This window comes from Artemia franciscana, chromosome 7 (assembly GCF_032884065.1).
Source record: "Artemia franciscana chromosome 7, ASM3288406v1, whole genome shotgun sequence".
Classification (NCBI taxonomy): Eukaryota; Metazoa; Arthropoda; class Branchiopoda; order Anostraca; family Artemiidae; genus Artemia; species Artemia franciscana.
The window spans coordinates 1482247-1508025 of NC_088869.1; the positions used below are offsets into that span (position 1 = coordinate 1482247).

General features: G+C 36.1%; 1 protein-coding gene across 2 annotated transcripts in view; it reads right to left on the reverse strand.

Moving 5' to 3' along the window:
• LOC136028712 (uncharacterized) overlaps window positions 1-25779 on the reverse strand; it is a 30301-nt gene that overhangs the window by 2923 nt on the left and 1599 nt on the right. Inside the window, exons 2-3 of one of the 2 annotated variants that reach the window (XM_065706577.1) lie at window positions 19816-20763; window positions 11866-14098 (exon numbers count right to left, since the gene is read on the reverse strand). In XM_065706577.1, coding sequence (XP_065562649.1) covers window positions 13788-14098; window positions 19816-20763 — 1259 coding nt within the window. In that variant the 3' untranslated portion in view covers window positions 11866-13787. Of the gene's footprint in view, window positions 1-11865; window positions 14099-19815; window positions 20764-25779 lie in introns of those variants that run through there. The other variant, XM_065706576.1, reaches the window with a different exon arrangement.

Below are 25779 nucleotides of genomic sequence, written 5' to 3' on the forward strand. Positions count from 1 at the left end.
TAATACCAAATGCCATAAAAATGACTACAAATTTCAAAATTCTTTTACCATTCTTACAATTGGGCGTAGTTTGCGATTTAAAAATTTGCAATCGGCCAAATGTTTTTAAATAAACTTGTCAATTTGGTCAATTATTGGCACCCTTGTCACATTATCACCAACCTCCAAAGATTTTGCTCTAGATTGTGTAAGTCTCTTCGTTGTGTAAGTTTCCATTTAACCAATTCAAACTGTATTTTCCAATGGAGTTTCCAAACCAATTCAGATTGTATCTTCACTGTCCCTGTTACTTTAATTTTTTAAGCATTTGTTTATATGACAAAACCTGGCGGATGTTCAACGGTGTTTACTTTAATGTTGTTTAGCATGGAATATCGCTGTTTACAGTTACTAGTTCCAAAAACTGTGCATTGAATTTAGATATGCTAATGCCCATGCCAGGTGCCACATGCCACATTAGTCGCATTTGTCAACAAAATCAAAACACGCACGACTGCATTGCCAATTATGGGCACCGTTTGTAATTTCTTGAGTTGAATATTGTTCAACTTTCAAACATAATTTATTGACCGACCAATCAGAATCAAGATTTAAGGTATCTTCGAAGTTATTTAAGGTATATTCTATTGAAACTAGACAGAATGGAAGCTTGGAACAGCAATTTTTCTGTCTGTAACAGAAATCTGACAAAAGTTAAGAAGACGCAGTATTAGTAGAAAACAGTTGGAAATAAATTAGTGTTGGTGTAAACTTTTTAAACTAATTTTTAGCATTTTTAATGTTCCGCTTTTGAAACTGAAGTGTTACGCCAAAATCAAATTTATGATCATAGGTAAACTAGGCCCACCAATTAATTACGCAGATAATCTGCTAAAGGTGGCCATTAGACTGAGAATCTAGAGCGTGGGATAGCAACCGGAGATCGGCTTCAGTAGCCTCTTAGCCTTTATTAATGGAAGAAAATCTAAAACCTGGATTAATGAAAAATTGTCATTGTGGGATGGTTTTAAATTAGTATTGGCAACTAGTACATGGTGTTGCTGGAGTAACTAAGGTAAAGATATATGGAATGTAGTTGTAAGGAGGGGGCAAGTTCTAACCCTTGTTGGGTTCCTTCCCATGAACACCCTAATAGGGAGTTGTTACAAATCCTAATTGAGGAGAAGAATGGAGAAAGAACTCCAGAGTACACGCTTGGACAGAACATGCATGAACTGATGGTGGAGGCTAGAATCCCTGTGGGATTGCATTCGGTCAAGGTTACGTCTTGGTAAAACAATCATAATCGGTCCAGACATGCACAAACGTGGTGCTGGCTTAGGGGATCCTTAGTCTCCAATAGAAGCTCATCTTTATCAGCCTCCGAGTTTTTTAATTCTCCAACACGTTGAAAGGACATACATCCACTTCATTCCTAGGGTCATCCAACTCAACTAAATTATTAACACCGGCCAACTTCTCTAATGTATGGTGCGGTATTTCCTATTCTACTTTCAGATTGTCATTACTTTCTATTAAGAGCATATGACTTCCTCTTTCCCCTTAAGCTCGTATCTGCGGGTGGACCAAAATGGATCCCGGAAAGGATCTCTATTCAAATTGGCCCCACCCGTGAAAAAATATTGTCTGACAACGCAGGCAGAATTTCCAAATTTATCCCCTCTTTGCAACTCCTTTCTCTTTTTTGAATTTCCTGCCTGTCATAGTAGGAGTAAATAAATAATATAAGGTTGAAACTGAACTTCCAAATTAGGCTGCTCATGCTGAACATAAGGGGGTTGTCGCTTTTTAATCCCTTGAACTTTTCTAGGGAAAGCACGAATTCTAAAATTATTTTTTGTATTTAAAATTACCATGAAGTCTGTACTAAACTCCCACACTAGGCTGCTCATATAGGAAGCAAGGGACTAAGTGTTTTTTAACTCCTTGAACTTTTTGAGGGAGATCATGAGCTCTAAAACCATTTTAGTCCAAACTTGGACGCTAAGGTTATCATTTTTAAAGTCTGAGAGTTGGTATCTCTTAGTTTCTCTATTATTTTATGCAAAAGCCCAAATTCTAATATCATTTTTACTTTGGATTTATGTAACAAGTGCCTCTTTTTGACAACATAGGAATTGATGACATCCATTTTTAGGAAAGATACGAGACGGAAAACCACAAACTAAGGAAGCATTTGCGTACCAAACTAACATGCTAAGCACTTCATTTTTACGGGTAAAGGGCTCCTATCTCTCAACCTCCTGAATCTTTGTAGAGAAAGAAAAATATAAAATCCTTTCTAGATTGGTTTGGCACAATAGGGGTCTCTTTTCTAGCATTTGAGGGTTGCTGCCTCTCAATATCTTTAACCTTTTGAGGGTAACTACGGATTTTAAAATTTAAGGTGTGATATTTTTCAGCATCTTTACTTGATAATGAGGGAAATAAAAAACTAGATGAGATGTGGGGAACTGGTGCGGTTCAACCTTTGAACTGCTTCTGGTCAGTTTCTCAAACTTGATCAATAAGGAATTTCTTTCGATTCGAGGTTGTATACCTCTTAACACCCGGCGCTTGCGTTCCGGTAGTGGTGTATTAACTTTTTCTGGCATATTGGTTGCCTTTGATAAAAGGCAGAGGTTTCCTTGTAAGCTTCTCTGTTGGCTTCTGTGCGAGCCTTCTGATTTCTTTCATCAGCTTCTCTACGAGCCTCTCGATCTTTGTAATCTTTACCCGTAGCTCCTCTCACTTGCATCCAGGAGTCTCTTAAGCAACTGCCGAGTGCTAGATTGCAGAGAACCATGGCGTGAGTGTGAGCTTTTAACCATAGAGGTAGATAGTCACTGGGAATATGGAAATGCGATATCCTCGCGCTCTACAGGTATCATATCAGTAAACTAGCAGAATAAAATAGGTAAAAGAGATATGAATAAAAATATTGTCTAGGCTGGTTATCTAGCCTCCTATGAAACCTATGCTTAGTCTTCTATTCGAAACTCTTTTGAAATTATGATAATGAATTTCTTTATGCTCTTCAAAGAAATACAAAATAGATCTGAGGTATCGTTAATACATCAAATTTGACTTGATCTATGTTTAGATTTAAAATTCTTCATTTAATAAAGTTTAAAATTCTTTTTCCAGGTCATCCGATACTTTGGCTCTTTCCCTGTGTTTCTGTACCTGAACCTTTGTCCTATAATAATGGTACTTACGAAGTTTAATTTGTCTATTCTTGGTTTTTCTGTGAGTGTGTTTTATTTATGTATTGTATATTGACCTTGTATTTATTATAGGGACAGTTCAGTGACTTAGCCTGTGGACAGGCTGGGGGAGGTGTTTCTAGATTTTTTTCCCTATTGTTATTTGCCCTAAAAATATCATGATAGTACCTGGAGACTGAGTTTCGTTCGGTGTAAAGAAAGACACTATTTTAATTTAATTATGAAAATTAATTTAATTTAATTTTATTTGCTGCAGAAATAAATACTATCTAGATTGTTTTTCCACACCGAAAAACGAAAAACTATCTTGTTACGAACAATCTTATTAAACGAACGAAAATCACAAAGCGAAGCTCGGTCCCCTGGTAAACAAATTACTACTGCAATTTTTCTGCTGCGCTCCTTGGCATTTACTACTATTACTACTACTACTGCTACTAACAACTAACCGCAGCATCAAGCCGCTTGAGGCCAACACAGCTACGTACACTCTTCCTCCATCCCAACCTGTTCAAAGCCTCCCTCTTTACACCCTCACCGGATCTTCCCATTACACTTAAATATTTCTTCATGACATCCTCCCAACCCAGACGAGGACGACCTGCTTTTTCTTTAGCCCTAGACGGTTGGCCAGAAAGGACAATTTTTGGCAATCTGTCATCCTTCATCTGCACAACGTGCCCAAGCCATCTCAATCTTTCTTTCATTTTGTCCCTTGAAAGCAAAGTCCATCAGAGTGATCCATATAAAGGGGTATAGAACATAACCCAGCTTAAGTCCTGATTTAATACAAAACCAGCTGCTAACCTCATTTCCTACCTTAACCGCAGCAGTATTATTCTCATACATCGCACTAATCACTTTAGTATATTTGTCTGGTATACCATATGAGTATAAGAACTTTGTTAAAGCTTTTATATCAACAGAATCGATCGCTTGCTTATAATCTATAAAACTGAGGACCAAAGGTGTTTGAAAACTAAGGCACTTCTCAATTATTAACCTAAGAGTGAAAATTTGCTTGACACATCCTCTACCTTTTCTAAAACCACACTGTTCTTCTCTTAGAACTTTTCTACAGCATTGCCCACTCTAAAAAGTATCATATTACTAAGTAATTTGCTACCTACAGAGACTAGACTAATGCCTCGATAATTACGACACTCAATTTTATCACCTTTCTTATACAGAGGTTTAATTAAGATTTTCCTAAAATCGTTAGGTACTTCCCTTTTTTAAAAGATTAAGACTAGACTAATGCCTCGATAATTACAACACTCACTTTTATCACCCTTTAAAAAAATCATATTCATAATCTTTAGTAGCTTATTTCTAACCTCAGAGCCCCCATATTTAAGAAACTCATTTACCACACTATCAGCACCTGGAGCCTGATTATTTTTAATCCTTTTAGTACGGTCGCTAATTCTTCTTCACAAAACAAATCTTCCTTTATGTTCAAGGTGTCACAAACTTTTCCATTTTCGTCTATATCTTTTCCTGTAGCTCTATCTCAGTTTACCATAATCTCAAATTGTTCTGTCCATCTCTCTTTAGTTCTTTCCTTATTAATAGTTGTGGCCCTGTTCCTATCTTTGACTGGGACTAGTCCGGATTTAGTACTCCCTCTCAGTTTATTAACATGTCGGTACAATATTTTACTATTATGTCGTCTAGCTGCATCTTCCTGATCCTTGGCAATTTTATCCACGGCCTCCACTTCACACCACCTTAGTTCATATTTTAATGCTTTCTCCATTTGCTTTACATTCCTTTTGTTTTCATATGATCTATCATTCATTTAATTCTTGTGCAAGCCCCTTCTCTCTATTAAACATAAAGCCTTTTTACTAATATTCTTAGCTGTAGTCTTAACTTTATTCCCTAAGACACCATCAGCAACTTCACAAATTGTTTTTCTAAAATTATTCCAACCTTCATCCACATTGTCAAATTTTAAACTCTCAACTTTAGTATTCAGCTGTTCCTGGAAAGTTTCTCTCAGATTCTCATCCTGGAGTCTACCAACATCATAACTTCCCGGGAGGTAGTTACCCTTCCGAAATTTTAGCTTTAAATTAATCCTGGACACTACTAGATGGTTATCTTTACTTTTAACATCAATAACAACACTCCTATATACGCAAGCATCTTGTATTGATCCTGCCAGTCTTCGGTTTATTATAACATAATCAATAAGGTTTGCTGTCTTACCAACGCGTGAATACCATTTCACCTTTTTGGCCATTTTATGACCAAACACCCCATTGGTTATAACTAGATTGTTATACCTACAACATTGCAAAAAGTCTGTAGCCATCACTGCATTTCTTTCCTACACCAAATTTACCTAGGCTAGAATACCATCTGTCCCTATTTCTACCAGCCTGGGCGTTAAAATCTGCTAGTAAAAACATGATATGTGTACCTGGGGCCCTGTTTATTTGCTCCTGTAACAGTAAGTAAAATTCATCTGAGTCACTATCTCCGTCAGTTGATTCAACTGGGGCATATACTGCTATAACTGATACTCTGAGCTCTTAGTCATAAAATGAGCAATTAGTGTTCTATTATTAATACCTTCCCAGCCTAAACAAGACTTGGCAGCTTCCTTATTCATCATGAACCCTACTCCTCGTCTAGTACCCCATCCTTCCTGCCGGAAAGAAATTATATATCACTTAATTCCATGCTTCTCTGGGATATGTGTTTCTGAAACTTCTATAAGTCCAGTTCAAATCGTCTGAAGTCGTCAGTCAAAATGTTGGCGATTCGATAGCCATTTTTTAACGTCATAACATTCCAAGTTCCAATTTTCATTTTCTTTAAATCATTGAAGTTATTTTGGCTCCAGGAAAAGCAATGATCCCGAATAACAGTCAAGTCTACACCGAAGCGCTTACGCCGGCTTAGAAGCGGACAGTAAGAAGTCCCTGGGACCTCCAGTATGAATGGAGGCTTTGTGCAATCCTGGGCGTTTATTGGTCACAACATCATTTTCAGCACTCGGCGATGCTTTTCTATCAAGAAGATTCGAAAGCCTGTACACGACAGTCCCAAGCCTATTACTTCCTACTCATTATATATTCATGTTTACAAATATTGTGCTACTACGGGGAAGCAACCCATAGTAGATAAATTAGCTATGAAGAGGTTTTTCAGACCGTCAAGACAGACCAAGCCCAGAAGAATTATTCATTAATTAGAATCCCGTGCGAATGCTGTGTCGTTTACTAGGCTATATTTTCCTCGAGGGGCGCTACTCTTCAAATGGGAATATGGTTGACGCCTCCAGTCTTGCAGCTACCCCGAAAGGGTCAAGGCAGTCCTTTGCAGAGGCCGTTGTCCATAGATATGGATCTTACGCCCTGCCGCAGTTGTCCTCCTATATTAAGAAACTCATTTACCACACTATCAGCACCTGGAGCCTTATTATTTTTTAATCCTTTTAGTACGGTCGCTAATTCTTCTTCACAAACCAAACCTTCCTTTATGTCCAAGGTATCACAAACTTTTCCATTTTCGTCTATATCTTTTCCTGTAGCTCTATCTCAATTTACCATAATTTCAAATTGTTCTGCCCATCTCTTTTAGTTCTTTCCTTATTAATAGTTGTGGCCCTGTTCCTATCTTTGACTGGGACTAGTCCGGATTTAGGGCCCTCTCAGTTTATTAACATGTCGGTACAATATTTTACTATTATGTCGTCTAGCTGCGTCTTCCTGATCCTCGGCAATTTTATCCACGGCCTCCACTTCACACCACCTTAGTTCATATTTTAATGCTTTCTCCACTTTCTGTACATTCCTTTTGTTTTCATATGATCTGTCATTCAGATAATTCTTGTGCAAGCCCCTTCTTTCTATTAAACATAAAGTTTTTTCACTAATGTTCTTAGCTGCAGTCTTGACTTCATTCCCTAAGACAACATCAGCAACTTCACAAATTGTTTTTCTAAAATTATTCCAACCTTCATCCACATTGTCAAATTTTAGACTCTCAAGTTTAGCATTCAGCTGTTCCTGGAAATTGTAATGTTCCTGGTTTGTAATTCCTGCGACGTGTGGAAATGCCGGTGGACCCTGTTGAGAGTATATTTGAGTGGTCTTCTTCCTCTTCCACCTGCATTTATGGCCCCGGGCGAGGATGCCCCAGATTCTATTATGGACCCCCCAAGGGACAAGGTCCCCCCTTGGTCCGTGCCTCCTATGGAGGTACCCTACCTATCTGTTAGGCGTTCCCCTATCGCTACCTGAGGACACGCTGAGTGGCCTGGGGAGGCCCCTAAAGAGCAGTAAACTCATAAAGCTTTTTTTTCACACCGTCAGATTCTAATTGTTCTGGTCTAAAATAAATAAATAAAAAAAAATGCATTGTGCCAACATCGTTCTTTACTTGGGCAGGACTATTTTGCTGCCTATGAAATACTGTGAAGCTTCATTTGGATCATCGAAGTCTAAGCATGGAGAGAGGTCAATGTTAAGCAGCAGTTCATTCAACTACTGAGCAGATGTAACGACTAGCCTTCTAGTTGTCTTGGAGTCACCGCTTGTCGCCTCATATGTATATCCATCAGAAAAACAAAGTGGTCAAAAATTGTATGATTAGATTCAATAATAAGAATTATGATGTCAATTACCGTTGCTGTCGAGCTTACAACTCGAATTGGAGTGTGACAAACTAAAAGGACCCCGAGGAAAAGACAGTGTCAAACAATCAAATTTCCATGAAAAATTTTACTTTGGGGATTGTGACAGAATTCCTATACGTAAATCTTTGTATTTGTCTGAATTTCTCTTTGCCAATTCAACTTTAAATGTATAGGAGTTCAGGGGACATTGCCTGGGGGAAATTTTCAGAGGTTTTGGATTTCCATGGAAAAATTTCCAGGGAAGAGAGATTTCCGGAGTGATCGGAAAAACGATTAGAATTTAAAGTCTTTATCAAATAAAAGTATTCAAAGGATAATGTTTCAGTCAAAATTGTCCGCAAGAAAATTTATGGAGGGGGGATTTTCAGCTCGGTTGGAATTATCTAGGAAGAGTTTTACGGGGATGGTATGTATTTTACGTGGGAGGAACTCTCAATGGAGCAGTTTCCCGTGAGGGGAGGGAATTTTTTATTGAGGGTGAGCCACATTCACTGGCATTATTTGGAAAACGATGAAAAATTAAATACATGAAACAATTTTTTTAGGTGAAAGCAAATACATAAAAACATATAAATATATATCAAAATATATAAAATCCATCAAATTTAATTTGCGTGTCAAAAGCTATGAGCCTGAGGAAATCTGTCTGTTTTTTTTTAAGTGGCGGGGAGGTGCCCAAAGAGCTTCAAAGCCACAAGGTTTTTGTTGCATTTCCCTGGGCGAGGTTTACTTTTCGAAAATTTTCAGTACTCCTTCAGTCACCTCTTAGAGATGTAAGGAAAATAAACAGAATTTCTTTGTCGAATGAAAATGGGTCAGTAGATTTTCACCAAAGAAAGGTCCGTAAATTTAAAGAAATAACTGTCACAAGGTAAAGTTTTATGGTACAAGTTTGGTTGGCAAACCGACACAATTTATCTCAAAGTGTTGGCAACGCTAGTGCAGAGCAGAGGTCATGTCCTTAGGTCTATTCATTTTTGAGGTTTTTGAATGTTAACTATTCTAGTTAAATGTTGTGTTACTATTTGTAAAAAAATCACGTTTAATGCTGTGAAAAATGTACGTAAACGTGTTTTGACTGTAACGTTAGGTTAGTTAACGTTAGGCTCAGTTCTGCAGACTTTGATTATGTTTGCCCCACTCTGTTACTTTTCACGTTCAAAACTAGTGAAAACACGTTAGTTTGTGTATTGCAATTGTTATGTTCTTTCAGCGTCATTCATTCCATTTGATATGAAAGTATTTCATTTAAATCATGGAGAAATAATCCCGGTGTCGTATTCGTTGTTTGTTAATTTTATCTCTTTCCGTGAGAATTCTTTTGATAAGCCGGTGCTGAATATACTTATCGAATAAAAGTTTTTGTTAAGAAATGTCCCACATATTTTTGCCATTCAGTAGAAAAGCTTATAACGTCAACATCATGAGAGTTAAACTTATGAATATACGTTGTCGTAAATGGACGATGCAAGTTTAATAGAGCTGAAAGCGGGATTACCACAAAATCGCGTGAATAACGTGATAGACCAGTAATTTGGTATAGGGTTGGATTTACCTCTTTACTAGTACTAGGCTACACTCATTTATGGGACAGCATTTCAGGGGGGGTGTAGGAGAGCAGTCCCGTACCCTTTGGTCTGGGCGAAGTTTTTACTTAAATTGACTCCAGTCTCCTCTTAAGCGGTATGATTCTTCATTATTGCATTGTGGACTGAATTAGGTATTAAGAATATGATTGCATGTACACAAGGGTGGCACCCTCAGGGGGAGTAGTGGGGCTTCCATTCTTCTGAGAAACGAAAAATATGCAAAAATAGCAAAATAGTGTGGCATTAGACAAACTTTCAATACTTTTATAGAAAAAAAAGTTTTAAACTTCCTTAACCAAATTTGTGTTGGCTCACCCTCCTTAGAAAAATTTCTAGAGTTCCCATTTTTGCTAGAATTTCCTACAAAATAATCCACGACGTTTCCCTAACTGTTCATAGCGTGTTTGAAATCGTGCCATAATTACTTATCCTCTAAGTAAGATTACTTGCCGTAATGGGGGTTTCAGAGAAAAAAAAACACGTCAAAGGCTAAAGGGATTGCTACTCTAAAACAGCATGGACACAGATCACTAAGATTCAACTTTAAATATGGAGCGTGGGTGTTGAATTAAGTGTGGATTCATAAAACAGGTTCAAGTGTCAAAGTGTACTATCCACCTAACTTTTTGTTTCTGCTTGTAACTTCCTCCGATTCTTTTTGTTTTTCAGCCTTTTTCTTTAAAAGAAAATCCAATCGTAATTCTTCATTTTCTTATTTCTGATTTTCTTTTATTATTTGTTTTTTTACTGAAGGGGCTCGCCAATTTAAAGAGAAAAAAGTAACATCATAAAATCGGTAGAAAGAGATAGTTTTAGTCTAGTTAAGAGTAGGTCAGGTAAAGCTAACAATCAAAGAATCAGTTTTTGGTTGTCTACCATACTGTCTGTATTAAAGCGTCTATGACGATGCTTATGTTCTGTGCTATCAAAACTATTTACGTGGCTATTTAAGGTTTTAGTTCTATCTAATGTGGATTTCAAAGAAACTTCAAAGCCATTAAAAGTTCTAAGACAACAGGACCAAGTTGATTCATCAAAAACTAATGAATATCGTCTAGATCTTTTCCCGGCAATACTGCTACTACTACTAACAAGTCGCTGCACCAACAAGCCACCTGAAGTGAACACAGCTCCTCATGTTCCTAGTCAACCCCAACCTATTCAGAGCTTCATTCTTTACCCCATCCCACAAAATTCCAATTTTCTTAAATTCTTCGTTATAATCTCTTCCCACTCTATTCAGGGATGACCTGATTTTCTTTTGGATTCAAATGAAGTACAATCTTTGGAAAAATGTCTCCCTTCATCTGTGAAACGTGACCTAGTCCTCTCAACCGTTCTTTTATTCCAGCCCTGGAAAGTGGGATCCAACCACGTTTTTCGTACAGTTTGTTTTTTGACATTCAGCTGGGCAAACGGGTACATAAAACCATGAGTAGACAATCCCTCTGGAAAACATTCAACAAATCTTCCTCAGCCTATGAATCTGACACTCACGAACAATGGCCACTGTCATTCATCACCATGGCTTCTCATATTTTGATCTTAGCTCGTTGACTTCCCATTTATCCATAGTTTTTTTTTAGCTGGGGAAACTCCTTACGCCTTGGCTATTCTACTTTTACATTTTCATTGCTTGCAACATCTTTACTGATAATACTACCCAGGTAAGTGAAGCTATTTCAGTTTGTGAAGTAATTTATGTGAATACTCTTTTTATGTGTTTAGTGTCGTTTAACACTAGCCTGGCTGTATTCGCCTTTGTTCCAGTGCTTAAAGTATCTTAATTTTACGCTTAGTATCCCTAGGGGCGTACCCAGATGAATGGAGCTTGAGGGACGTGGACCTCTTCTGATATGCGCTTAGGTAGGGGTGGGAGGGAGGTAAAATTTTAAGTTTTTCCAAAGTTCTGGGTACTTTTTATTCAATGTTTTGAATAAAATTTCTTTTTTTATTGGAAATCACCCCCCCTCTCCCCTCATTTGCCGGTCCTCCTTTCCTAGAATTTTGGCTCAAACGCTTTTTTGACAATATTACTTCAGTTCTAGAAGCCTGGTAAATAACTTTTGGTTTGCTATAAATATATCTTACATAACTAAGTTTTCTTTAAAGATTCTTTCATATCTTTCTATGCTAAAATTTTTTTTGTAACCTCACTTAGGGATATCATTTTCGTTTTATTAAATACTCAAACAATATACAAACATAGACTGAATATATTACTAGTTGTTATCGTGTTTAAAATATACAAAGACTGTTCCTAGAATTTTGGCTCAAACGCTTTTTTGACAATATTACTTCAGTTCTAGAAGCCTGGTAAATAACTTTTGGTTTGCTATAAATATATCTTACAGAACTTTAAGTTTTCTTTAAAGATTCTTTCATATCTTTCTATGCTAAAATTTTTTTGTAACCTCACTTGGGGATATCATTTTCCTTTTATTAAATACTCAAACAATATACAAACATAGACTGAATATATTACCAGTTGTTTATCGTGTTTAAAATATACAATAGACTTTCCCACAAATTCCAGTTTGAAATCAATATTGACAATGATTTTCAAGATGAAGCCAAAAACAAGATTTTTTGAAAATTAAACTGAGAAAAAATGGATAATTAAACTAATAGAAAATTAAACTTCCAAATTTAAGACATTTTTTAGAAAACCTTCTTAGTTCTGGTTAAATATCATAGGAAGATGTAACTTAGCGTTCCAACACCATTACAAACAAAAACAAAGTAGAAACAATTGGGAAAATCTTTTCAAGACAGTGGAAATTAAATCAGTGGATATTTCGGGCCGTCTTTAGTACAATACGAGAAAGAAAAAAAAATATATATACATATATAAACTTACATTAAAATGTGAGAATTAAAACTAATAATTTTTTTTTAATTTTTAGAAACAGCTTTTACAACATTTCTCGTATTGTGTCGAATGCCCCTTGGACATGCCCCTTTAACAATGCCCCTTGTGCCCTTGGACATAGGGCCGAAATATCCACTGACTTGATTTCTAGTGTCTTGAAAAGATTTTCCCTATTGTTTCTACTTTGTGTTTGTTTGTCATGGAAAGGCAGTGTGGTCTTCGTCGCTATTTTCCAACACCATTACTTTCTTCTCGAAATGCTTATTGAAAAAAGAATTTTAGAATTGGCTGTACAGAAATTGAATACAATATAGTAACGGTTTATTAATACTTACAATAGAATTTACCACAAATTTATTTTTAAAATTGCAATTCAAGATGACTGTCAAGAACGAGCCGAAAATGAAATTATTTTAAAATTAAATATAAAAATGGATAGTTATTCTGAAGTACTGTCGATATTAAAATATAGGTTCTTTTCCGTTATATCTATAATGCTATTTAAGATCCGTCTGGAGTCTACACAGGGTAACCGGCTTTACAACGGATCAAACAATAGGAAGAACAACAAACAAATATGTAATTTGGGTTATACACAATTGCAGGCCTGGATTTACCAATACGCCTGGGTAAAGGGGCGCAGAATCCCAAGGGGTACAATAAATTATCAACTAGTGATTTTTTTCTTAGCAAAAACTGGATTAATGTGACTTGTCGTCCATCAGTGCTAGGTGCACTCCGTCACCACGCTACTTATTCACAGAAAAGTGATTTTAAAACAGCACAGGAATTCCGTAGCCACTTAAAGACTATCATATATCTCCCAAGATGGGCAGCTGAGACTTCAGCATCACCTCTTTCTTTCATTATTTTTCGCTCATCAGTTGCATTCTGTTCAGTGCTTCTACTATCTCAGAATTTTCGGGGATTTCCCCGAAAATCTCACAAAAACGCAGCGGTGAAAACGCTTGGGCCTAGGAGCGTCAAAGCTTTGAAGCGTTAAAGCCCTGCATGATTGTGTCCATCATCAGGGAAATAGTTATTATGTTGAAAGGAGCATAATGTAAGGAACCTAGTAATACCAATTTTGTTTTATATTAGTTTTGTATACATCCCAGGGCTATATATTGGATCATTAGGGGATAGAGGGTGAACTGTCACAACCGCTACTTTAACCTTATAAAAGAACATAAAATTAGAAACCTAAAAATACCTTTCTTTTTGTTCTAGCGACGAGCGAACGACAAAAAAAAACATGTAAAATATTGGTATATATCTAACGGAAAAGATCCAAAAATTAAAATAAAGGCAGTCTTTTAGAATAAGTCAATATTTCAAAAAATCTTGGTTTTGGCTAATTTTCATAGGAATACTTGACTTTGCGATTCAACATTACCACCTTCTCAAAATACCTATTGACATGAGAACTTGTGAAATAGACTATGCACAAATATCCTAAGAAGTGATTTTCACTCCGGGACCTCGCTCGTCTCACTGAGTGCCATTTCACTCTGAACATCTGGCTCTTCTGGCTGGCTGTTACTGGTTTCAGTCTGCTGAGGTACTAAAGCCATAACTTTGACATGAAATAAGTGAGGCACACCATTGATGATTTCTTTATTTACTGTTTCATTTACTTGAACTAAGCTTCCGTTGACCATTTTTGACATGGAAGTTGTATTTTTGAAGTCGTTAGGGAGAGCTTCAAGGGCGGTGGTATTAAAACTGCCGTAGTTGTTCCATAAACTCTGAACTTGATTCTGGAGACGTTGAAGAGATTCTGAAAGAAGAGAGGTTAGTCTTTTAAAGTTGAACTACACAAAGATTTTGCTCAATGAAAATGTTTTTTTCCTGTCGTCTTCTTAGGAATTCCTTGAAAGGTAATCTCAGAGTGTCTTAGACAAGCAGTTGATGGTGACCTAGATATGGTACAGTTCATGAAAATGTAGTGGGGAGAGAAATTTTTTTTATGAAGTCTCTAAAAATAAGTACATTTTCAAAATCTAGTAGAAAAAATTACCCCTCCCCCTAATTTAAATTTTTGGATGGACTTTTTTCCCTACCTAAAATAAAGCAATTAAGACTTATACTTTTTATGTAAATTCGATTTAAAAAAAGGTTTTAATAAGAAGTTACACAAATAAGTGTGGAAGTGACTATCCACTTAAAGCACTTCAGGATCAAGTCGAAACTTGCGCTTTACAGGAAGTAAATCAAGAAAAAATTCAACTAAAAGTAAGGAGGAACACTAAAACTTAAAATGAACGGAAATTGTTACATATATGAAGAGGATTACCCCCACCTCAATACCTCGCACTTTACACTAAAGTTTATAGTACTTTAAAAAATCTTCTTATTGTACTTTTTAAACGACCCTTGTGTTTCAGGAGTCGTTACTAAAGAATTGAGATAAAATTCAAACTTTAGCGTAAAGAGTGAGTTGTTGAAGAGGGGGCAATCCCCTTCATATACGTAATAATTTTTGTTCGTTTTAAGTTTTAATGCTGCTTCTTACTTTCAGTTGAAAAAACTTGTTCTTTAAAGTTTAATTTCTGTTCTTTTTTTAATAATACTGGGAAACACAACTCCATATCCAGGGAAAGATCCTCTTGACAATTCAATCCCGGTGAAAATTTACCCCATTGACAATCACCCTTAACATCTCCACACGTAAAATTGATTCGGCAAAGAGAAAGTAAGACAAATAAAGAGAATCTAGCGTAAGAATGCTGTTAAATTCCCGAGTCTAAAATTTTCTCTGAAAAGTCCACCCCTAGAATTTCCATCCTCATGAAACATTTTTACACGTAGATAATCCCCGCAGCAGAAAATTCTGCCCCCCCTCCATTTGAAAAATGTATGCAAACTTCCCAATAACTATACGTAAACAATGAGCAAATTTTGTAAATTAAAGACCTTCCCTCAGAGGCTGAAGGGGGTCATGTTATTTTCATAGGCATAGTTTTGACCTTTCAACTATGCTGAACAAAATGACTATCTCAAATTTTTATCGGACGATTCTGGGTAAAAAAGGGCGAGGGAGAGGGGCTAGTTGTCCTCCAAGTTTTTTGGTAACTTAAAAAGGCACCTAGAACTTTTGATTTCCGTTCAAATGAGCCCTCTCCCGATGTTCTTGGATTGGTTCGATACGATCACCCCTAGAAAAATAACAAAGAAACAAATAAACACGCAACCGTGGTCTTTCTTCTGGCAAAAAAAAAATACAAAACTCCATATTTTTTCAGATAGGAGCTTGAAATCTCTACAGTAGGCTTTCTGATACGCTATATCTTCTGGAGTGATTTTCATTAACTTTGACGTTTCATTCTTTAACTTTTAAGGGATGCTTGCCCCCCTTTTTAAAAATCATGCAAATTTTCTCAGGCTCGGAGATTTTATTGGGTAACATTAAACATACTGATTTTATATATTTGGAATCATCCAAATATTTTGATATATCTATTTATATCAAAATTCCGTTTTTGAGTTTTGGCTTCTATTGAGTCGTGTCGTTCCTTACTTACAGTTCGTTACCGCGAACTGTTTAACGACATATGTTTTAAAAAGTGTCTCATTTAACCATTTTAATTTTGAAAAAAATAAACTTTGCTGTGACTTCCTGATATTAGTATTAGTATAATTTAATTAGAAAAGTACGTTTCATTAGTCTGATATCCAACACGTTTCCATTCCTACTTTCATCTAGACCCCCTCCTTAGTACACTGCTCTTTACGCTTTTCTGACTATTTGTCCAATTTTTTAAGTACGACTCCTGAAACAGAAGAACCGCTTAATAACAATAGGAAGCTTTTTTTAAAATGATAAAAATTTTGCGTGAAGAATAATATGTTGAGGAGGCAGGCAACCCCTTCATAATGGAATTATTTCTGTTTGTTTTCAGTTTCAATGTTATTCCTTACTTTCAGCTGAAAAAACTTGTTTTTCTTTTTATTTAATTGTGTTAAAAAGATAATTTAAAATGTTACAATGATAGATACACAAGTGGCTAGTTTTGTAACAATATCTTGCGTAATCTACGAAGCTTGTTAAACTTTACTAAACAGTCCAAGGAAAATGCTGTCACTGGTATCTTTGAGAGTTTGCACATAAGGAATTCAGTTATAAAAAAAAAAAAACAATAATAAATAGTATTTTTTATTTGGCAGTGACTTTTCTCTCCCCCTAGTGGTTATTAGGGGGTGGGGTGGAAAGGGGACTTTACAAGACGTGAAACCGTAAAGCTCTGGTTAAAGATTTTTTACCCTGGAAGTTATAATGATAGCCGACAAAACAAAAAGAGACACCTCAGGACTTGTAAACTGGTATGATAGCAGTGATGGACTATTCATTTCAGTCCAAAGCCATTTTCGATGGTGTTCAGCTCTTTTTCAAAATCCTTGTAAATCTTTTTTACGATGAATCTTTTCCTTATACTAGAATATTACTTCCCTTAATACAAGGGAGATACTAAGATTTTTCTCTTTTTCCAAAACTCGGCTTTATTTTAGAGGTATGACCGTATTGCAGTGAAACTTAGGGTAGTAGATGCTATCATGGCTTTTGTTGGAGGGACTGGTTTGATTTTTCTTTTCTTTCTTTTGTACAGTGTGATATTTGTCCGTAGTTTTAAATGCAACAAATGATGCGTTGACAACCCTGTTTTTCGATTTTCCTGCTTATTTTCTTCAATTTTTGTCATTCATTTGCTTGGTGTTAATTCCTTGATTATGCGGGTACTACTGAAGCTTTTGATACGGGCTCCATTGTCCATTAGGGTACTGACTTGAGCTGCTTGTGTTTCTTTTCTACAATATCAAATTTGCCCATAGTTTTGAATATAACAAATGCTGTCTTGATAATGCTGTTTTTCTAGTAGTTCTAATATTTTTATTCATTTTCCCCAGTTTTTGCACTTCATTTCCTTGATATTACTTCCTTGAATATGTGAATACTACCGAGATTTTGATAATGGCTTTGCATTTTTTTTTCCAGTGACGCGACAGGACTGTAGCAAAATTAAGAATCATCACTACTAGATGATATAAGTGATGTCCTTTCAGGGATCGACTTTAGTTGTTTATCTTTTGATTTACAGTGTCATATCTATTTACATCTATAGATTTAATATAACGTCTTTGTTCGATATTTTTTGAGCCGTTTTGATTTCCTCCTTAAATTCTCCATTTATGCTTTAATTTGTTGGAAATTAATTTTCCTAATATAAAGGCGCTGCCAAGAGTTTTCAGTGGGTTCCACTTTTATTGGAGCCATGACAGCAGCACATCTGAGAATTACCACGACAAGGTGATTTTTTTTTTTTTTTTTGACGGACTGGCTCGAGTTTTAAAGTCCCGTTTTTGCAGGTTTACATTTACCTATGGCTTTGAACACAACATCTGCTGTTTTCATAACGCTGTGTTCCAAGCAGTTTTATTTCTCTTTTAATGCTCTTTTTTACAGTATTTTTTTTTAGTTAATTCTCTGAATCTACAGGTGTTGCTAAAATTTTTGGTACAGGTTTTTACTTTTCTCAGGGACAAGAAATTGTAAAAAAAAAAAAAAAAAAAAAAAAAAAAAAAAAAAAAAAAAAAAAAAAAAAAAAGTGTCAACCTGACTAGAGGCATTTTTCGCTGACAAACCAAACTATTGACACCGGATTAAAAATTGCCAAATTATTTATAATTGCTAAGAATTATAAATTGCCAAAGATTCCCATATTAAAAATTAAGGATTTTTCCAAATTGCAATCTGTTGAACTGAAAATTTTATAAGCCCTGAGTCACGACCAGATGATATCTAAATTCACAATCTTTTTGCTTGTTTTATTAAGAAAACATCATCCAAAATGATTTTTCAGTACCCTCGCTTTTTGAGGAATAATGTTAACTTTAATTATCTAAAGGGGTATAGGCAAATCTTCCCGGGATGCGGCGGGATGAGGCCCATTGAAGTACCTACAGGCGCTTCAATTGATGAGTACGGATCAGGAAGTACCTATGCGAAAGTGGAATGATATATATGATATTTGAAATTAGGATGGGGCTTGGGATTCATGCAGGTGTATTTTGAACTTCCTAAACGAGTCCTAGCAATCTTGGGTGGTTTGTAATAACCTTCAGTCTTTCATTCAGTGTGATATATTCGAGAAACAGGTATTTACTGAATACAAAAATAAGTTTTTTCTGTTTGAAATAAATGAAAACTACTTGAAATAACCTGAAATACAACTTTTTCTTCGATAAATTAATTATTAACAGTACTGTTTTCCAGGGCCACGAAATATTCTTTAAAGCTGGGAGATAGTTGGCCTATTTGTTGCCTTTGGACACTCTATAAACTCGGAGCTCCTTCGGGTCCATAATCGTACTAAAATTCACGAGTTTTGTATATTTAGGATCAGTATAAAAAGTAGCTTGTTTTGTAATCACATTTTCGTTTGTTAAAGTTTTGGATTCTGTTGAAAAAGACCCCTCTTCAGTTTCATCTCATTGTCACGAGGTGTTGGTGACCTTAATTATAATCTCAAGCCCGGCATGGGCAGGAATATAAAGTATTCCTTGAGGACAAATGCATTGAGAATACGTTGAGTATGTTGAGAATAAAGATATGGTAATAAACACAGCGGAATGGTCTTACATGCCATCTAATCGTAAAATAAAAACGTAGAATAAAGAAAACAATAATATGGTTATTTATACAGAAAAAAGAAAACGAGAGAATAAAGAATAACGAAAAAAAGAATAAAGAAAACAATAATATGAGAGTGTTGAGAATAAAGAATAATGAGAATAGGTGATGAACGCGACGGAACGGTCTTACGTGCGCTCTAATCGTAAAAAAACGTAGAATAAAGAAAACAATAATATGGGTATTTATAAAGAGAAAAGAAAACGAAAGAATAAAGAACAACGAAAAAAAAGAATAAAGAAAACAATAATATGAGTATGATGATAATAAAAGATATGGTGATAAACACAACGGAACGGTCTTACATGCGCTCTAATCGTAAAAAAAACGTAGAATAAAGAAAACAAAAATATGGATGTCTTTACTCAACTCTGATTTGCACTAATTCAAAAGACAAATTGGATACTCCCACACAATCCAGAACACAACCAAGAAGTTTGCTCAGTTTAATTAGCGAAAACCGGTCTACCATTCTGTTAACTATATATATATATATATATATATATATATATATATATATATATATATATATATATATATATATATATATATATATATATATATATATATATATGTATTATGTATGTATTTTGGTTAGGCTATGTTAGGTTAGGTATTTATTATTAGGCGTTCTGGACAGCGTGCTTTACATAATTCTAAGTTGTAGGTCCCATAAACTTGCTGATAAAGTATTAAGTTTTCATCAAATTCTGGTATATTTCATTAAAATTAACTTAACTTCACTTCTCGAGTGTTTTCTGTATTGTATGGGAGTACCACAAATGGTAATAGTAATATAAAATTCTTACCGACAACTGTGTTTAAAATTGGTGTGCCAAAAAGTGGGAAAAACGGAAGCATAGTTTCTTGTGTACTGTCTTCATTTTCATCGTCATTAACAGACGGACTTACTAAATGTATGCCAAATTCACTCTCTTCATCGTCTGAAGTGGTGCTATTTACCTCTGTATTGATCATTTCTATGTCACTCGTATGTTGGTGTCTTTTTAAGGCGACTTCATTTGTTTTGTTTATTCCTTTGGAAGTTTCAATGGGCACCCAATTCCCAGAATCAAATGCACCGTTTTCAATATGCAAAAGGCGGGGACTTGCACTTTTGTTGGAAGTATTTATGTCTGCATCATTTTGAGTAGTTGTATCAGCTTCAGTTTTTAAAGGAGCCGATTTGATTTCTTCATCTGCAAACTCTGCCATTTTGTTACCATCATCTTTGAGATCTAGCATTTCTGGATCCTCTGTTCGTTCAGCCCCAAAGCCTGGCTCTGCCTTAACAGCAGCCTCTTTAAGAAAATCATTTAAATCAATAAAATCTTCGTCGTCATCTGCATCAGCATCGTATTCTTCATCTTCTTCTTGGGAGCTTGTGGTAGAATCTTCTTCTATAGTTCTACCATTTTGATCATACGAGACATTTGAAACTTCATCAGAAATATCGCGTGTTTGGTCCTCAAGGTCAAGACTTTCCTGCTGATTACCATCTTGTGTTTCCTCCATCATATCCTTTATTGGGCAGCTATCTCCAAGACAGCTGGTCTGTTTTTCAGTCGTATTTTCATCATCTTCATCATCATCACTGGCTATGTTAAGGACTTCTATTGAAGCTCCTACTTTTTCCGAGTCTGGGCATGATGTACAATCTTCTTCGGCTCTTCCATCTTCAATACAATCTTTGGAACAAGGCAGTGAATCAGGGAAACCTTCGGAATCTGCATCAGGATTATTCCCAATGTCTTCGACTAAAAATAAAACATAATTGTATTACAAAAAAGGTACAGTACACACAAAAGAGTATCATTTTCCCCCTTGAGGCCTCTGACTTGTCTGGTAGGGACACTTAACAATTAAACGGTTGAGGCAATTACTTCGAAAAGTATAAACATACAAAGAAGATGCAAGTCACAAGCCAAAATAAAGGGTAAGATTATTCTAGAAGGCGTTGAAAGTTTTTAATATGATTGTTCTATAGAAATTGTCCTGGATGGTTTCCCTTCCCATGATTATCAGGTAACTATAGTGCACTGACCATTTAAAATACATTCCTAACCCCTCAAAGAAGTGTTCTTGACATTGAGAAAAAAAGGAATTTCTTATTTACAGTCAAAATTCAATAATGAAATTTTGAGGTTTTCAGAGGCAGCACCGTAGCGCTGCCCTAACAAAGAGTAATGTGCCTTTATTTACTTGCTAGTTTTTTTTTTCTCCAGCCACTTACTGTCGAGGGTTTGTACCATATTCATGATGGAGCATATTCAACTGGAAATTAAAAGTTCTAGTGCCTCTTTAAAAGTCGAAAATGACCGGAGAGAAACCAGGTCCCATCCCTTGGACTTTTTAGCTACCCTCCCCCTCTGTACCCCAAAGGGATAAAAACTTCAAAATAACTATTTTGTTCAGAACAGTTGCAAAGTTCCAATAAACCTGTCTGCAGGGAAGACACGAGCTCCACAACTCCTTGGGCAAGGGTTGTCAAATTATGCAAATTACCAACCGTTCACAGATTATAATTGGAAAATGAGTCTCTGGTGGCAGTGTCTTATAACTTTTAAGAATCATTTTCTGAGTAAAAACATTCGCTTACTTTGTTATGGAATGGGAGGAGGATAGGGTACCTCGAATTTTTTGCCCCAATTCAGTTTAAACCTTAAAGCCGTAAACTCTTGAGCTGGAGCAGCCCAATGTGCAAAGAAATTGTTTTGGGACATGTTAGCCCCCCATGATACAAAAGGGGGCCTAAAGATTTTTTCCTGGTCCGTTCAAAACTTATATTCTTATGTCATTTCGGCAAGAAGACCTCGATGCAGTCAAATACTGGGAAAAACAATGGCTCTCACCGAAATGGGTCACGACTAACAACCATAAAATATAATATAATTTAAAAATATAATGGTCCATGACTAATTGCTATAAAATATAATATAATCAAAAATATAACGTGCCACGACTAAGGGCTATAAGGGCCAAAAAACTAAATTTTCCTCAACCATTTTATATAGAGAGGGTGGTTATAAAAACTTTGACAAGGGCTTATTATATTCAAAGTAATAGTGCATTTTTTGAAGTTCCATTTTTTTTATTTCAAAGTGATTGGAGGGCAACCAAACCCTTTTCTGCTTCCTGGTCCCACGTAGCCCCCACGGTGTCCAGTCGAAATTTTGAGATGGCCGTTTTGTCCAGATATGTTAAAAAGTCTAATAAGTTTGGCTTTGGGGTCAGTGTCACCCCCAAAGCCTGAGGGGAAAAGGCCATAAATTGTGTAACTTAACCACTTTCAAACAGTTCATGGTAACGAGCTGTTTGCACCGACTCGGACCAAAAGTAGCAAAAACTCTAAAAAAAAGTAATTTTGATCACAAATAACACACAAAGAGAATTGGGTTCTTATGCTAATTCCAAAGACATAAAAATTTTTAAGTTTAATGATACTTATCAAAAACTACGAACCTGAGAAAATTTGCATAACTTTCGAAAGAGGGGAGAAACATACCCCTTTTTCCTATCTTAAAAAATGGAAATTTTTGCTTTGTTCTTCAGAAAAAAAAATCTCGGATGCGTGTTTGTTTATTTATTTTTCTTTTCCCCCGGGATGATTGTATCGAACCAATGGTCCTAGAAGGTCGAGAGAAAATTCATTTGAACTGAAATAAAAAATTTAGCGCCCTTTTTAAGTGACCAAATTGATTGTTCCGTTGCCAAGTGGCAGTTTCTGCTATTTTCTAGCATCACGCTAAGAGTTTGTCCCAGAGAGGACGAAGTTGCTATCGATTGAAAATTCTGACATTGCCCGTCAATTTAAAAGTACCAAAAACTATATAAAATAGGATTCCTAGTTACAAAGGAAGTAATTCCACACGCTGGGCAGTTTATTTCTGAAAAGTCACATTGTCAATGCAACGTAAATGGTTCATACAACATCCATACAACGCTCATGAAATCATGTTTTTTTCATGTTTAATTGTGCATCAGCCATTATGAAGGAGGGACGGTGGGTCATTGTGTAGGCTAGAGGAGGGGGCAGATACCCAAAAGAGCGCACTCCAATGCCCGAATTGTCTAATTCTCCATGACCTTAGACCTTAGATCCTGCTGTGACTCCAGAGGCGCCCAGAGCGTCCAAGAAGAGCCTCCAGTCGTCTCTGAAATTTGCGTCTGCGACGATGTCTTCCCACTCAGGCTGTATTGAGGCTTGAAGGTGCCGCAGGTCGTTGTTGTAGGTACAACGGAGTGTAGTTTTGGGTCTCCCTCTGTGGCAAGTGCATTCAGGTAACCAGAAAAATGTAGATTTTGGGATTCTGGAATCGTCCATGCGCAGCACGTGTCCAAGGTAGTTCCATCTACGCCTTTGTATGGTCTCGATGAGGAACGGTTGACCTGTGATGTTTCTAATGTGCTCGTTCGTTACCTTCTGGGTCCAGTGGGTGCCGAGAAGTCTACGTAGGCACATTTTTTCAAAAGACTGAATTCTCCTATCTGGTTCTTGGCTGAGATGCCATGTTTCAGATGCATAGAGGAGCCTTCATATTAATATAGAAAGGGGTATGGGGGGGGGGAGGTCACAAATCAATCCCTATGTCACTCCATCAAGATTAGGTTTAAGGGTGCTTCCGGGTAATACTTCTTGTCTTGTTGTGGAGTAAAGGTTTCTGACATTTATTTTAAAGCTTCGTTTAACTAAACTGGTTTCCTTCATGTTTCATACAGTTGTTCACAATGATGTGTAAGTACGCATTAGCTATTATGAAGGAAGGGGGTTGATTCATTTTGTAGGAGAGGGGTGACACCTCAAAGAGTGTATTTTAATTCCAGAACGGCCCGGATCTTATTGAGCCTGTAGATAAATATAATATGACTTTGGAGAAGGGGGGGGGGCAGAAATTGATATTCCCAGGTATATATTTTTTTGGCCCTGTGCCTTTTTTATTGGTGATAGGAGGGAGATAATAGTATCCCATCCCATTGTGACGGTATTTTTTCTATGTAGTATAAAATACAACAAAAACATGCCTACTGGCATAGAGCTGAAAAAGGTGAGAAACTCATTCAACAAACATACTAGTCATTATAAATTATGACTAAATATTTAAATTTTGTCCAAAATTTTAATTAAAATCCAAAATTGTCATTCTTAAGCAAGAATACTAAAAAATCAGGACGCTACCTGAGATAGAAAAATCAAATTCAGTTAAGGGGGCACTACAGGCGGGATCATTGATATATTTTTTTTTTTCTAATGGAAGTACATCAGGTCTCTTTTTCCTTATATCTTGATTAAATAAAAAAAAAAAAAGGTTTTTCAACTGAAAGTAAGGAGAAAAATCTAAACTTAACCCGAACAGAAATTGTAGCGTATATGATGGAGTTGTCCCCCTCAATATATCGCTTTTCATGCTAAAGCTTTTAGTTAAAAAAAAGTTTCTTATTGTTTTAATTAAATGGACCCTGTGTTTCAGGAGTCGTTCTTAAAGAATCAGGACAAAATTCAAACTTTAGCGTAAAGAGTGAGGTATTGAGGAGAGGACAACCCCCTCATAGACGTAATTATTTCTGTTCGATTTAAGTTTTCATGCTGTTCATTACTTTCAGTTGAAAATTTTGTTTTTTTTTATTTAATTTATAATCTTTTTTAAATAATGCTGGAAGATCTGGCTCTCCCCATGGAAAATATCCTCCACCACAGAAAATCTTTCCCTTTACAATACACCTCGCCAGGAAAATTCCCCCTGATAATTCTATTCTCGCTGAAAATCCACCCAGAAAATGTCCTGCGGACGATTCCACCTGATTTTTTTTCAAATCATGCCAGAAATTCCTTCCCTGGGTTTTTATTGACAATTCCCCCCTCCCTTCTATTAGAAACCAACTCCTGCAGAAAATTCCTCTAGAGAATTTATCCCGCGAAAAATACCCTGTATGGAAAGATCCTCTTGACAATTCTGAGGCGGCGAAAATTTCCCTCTGACAATTCCCTTTTACATCTCCGCATGAAAAATCGAGTATGCAAAAATAAGACACATAAAAAGGATTTTGCATCGAGATTCTGGAAAATTCCCCCAGTTTGAGGTTTCTCCTGGAAAGTCCACCCCCCCTCCAAAAGAAGGAATCCCTTATCATGGAAAATTTTACCCGTGGAAAATCCCCCCAGAAGAAAATTCACCCCCTCCCGAAAAAACCTGTATACTTCCGAATACCAAATACTATATGTAAACAGTCGATCGGTTTCATAATTTTCAGACATTTCCCCATGAGCTGTGGGAGTGGTGTTATCCCTAAGGACACAGTTACTGAACCTTTCAACTATGCTGGATAAAATAGTTATCTCAAAATTTGGATTGGACGACTTTGTAGAAAAAACTGGGTGGGAGGAGGGCTAGTTATCCTTCAATCGTTTGGTCACTTAAAAAGGGCACTAGAACTTCTATTTTCCGTTTGAATGAGCCCTTTACCGATTTTTTAGTACTAATCGTTCATAATGATCACCTCTGGTAAAAAACACATAATAAATACGCATTCGTGGTATTTCTTCTGGCAAAAAATACAAAATTCTACATATTTGCAGACGGGAGCTTAAAAATCTGATGGTGTGATTTTGATTAAGATTTCTTGATTTTAGGGAGTGTTTTCCGCCTTTTTTGAAAATCAGGCACCGTTTCTCAGGCTTGTAGCATTTGACGGGTAAAACTAAACTTAATGAATGTTATATATTTGGAATCAGAATATGAGCTAATTCTTTTATGTATCTATTGATATCAAAATTA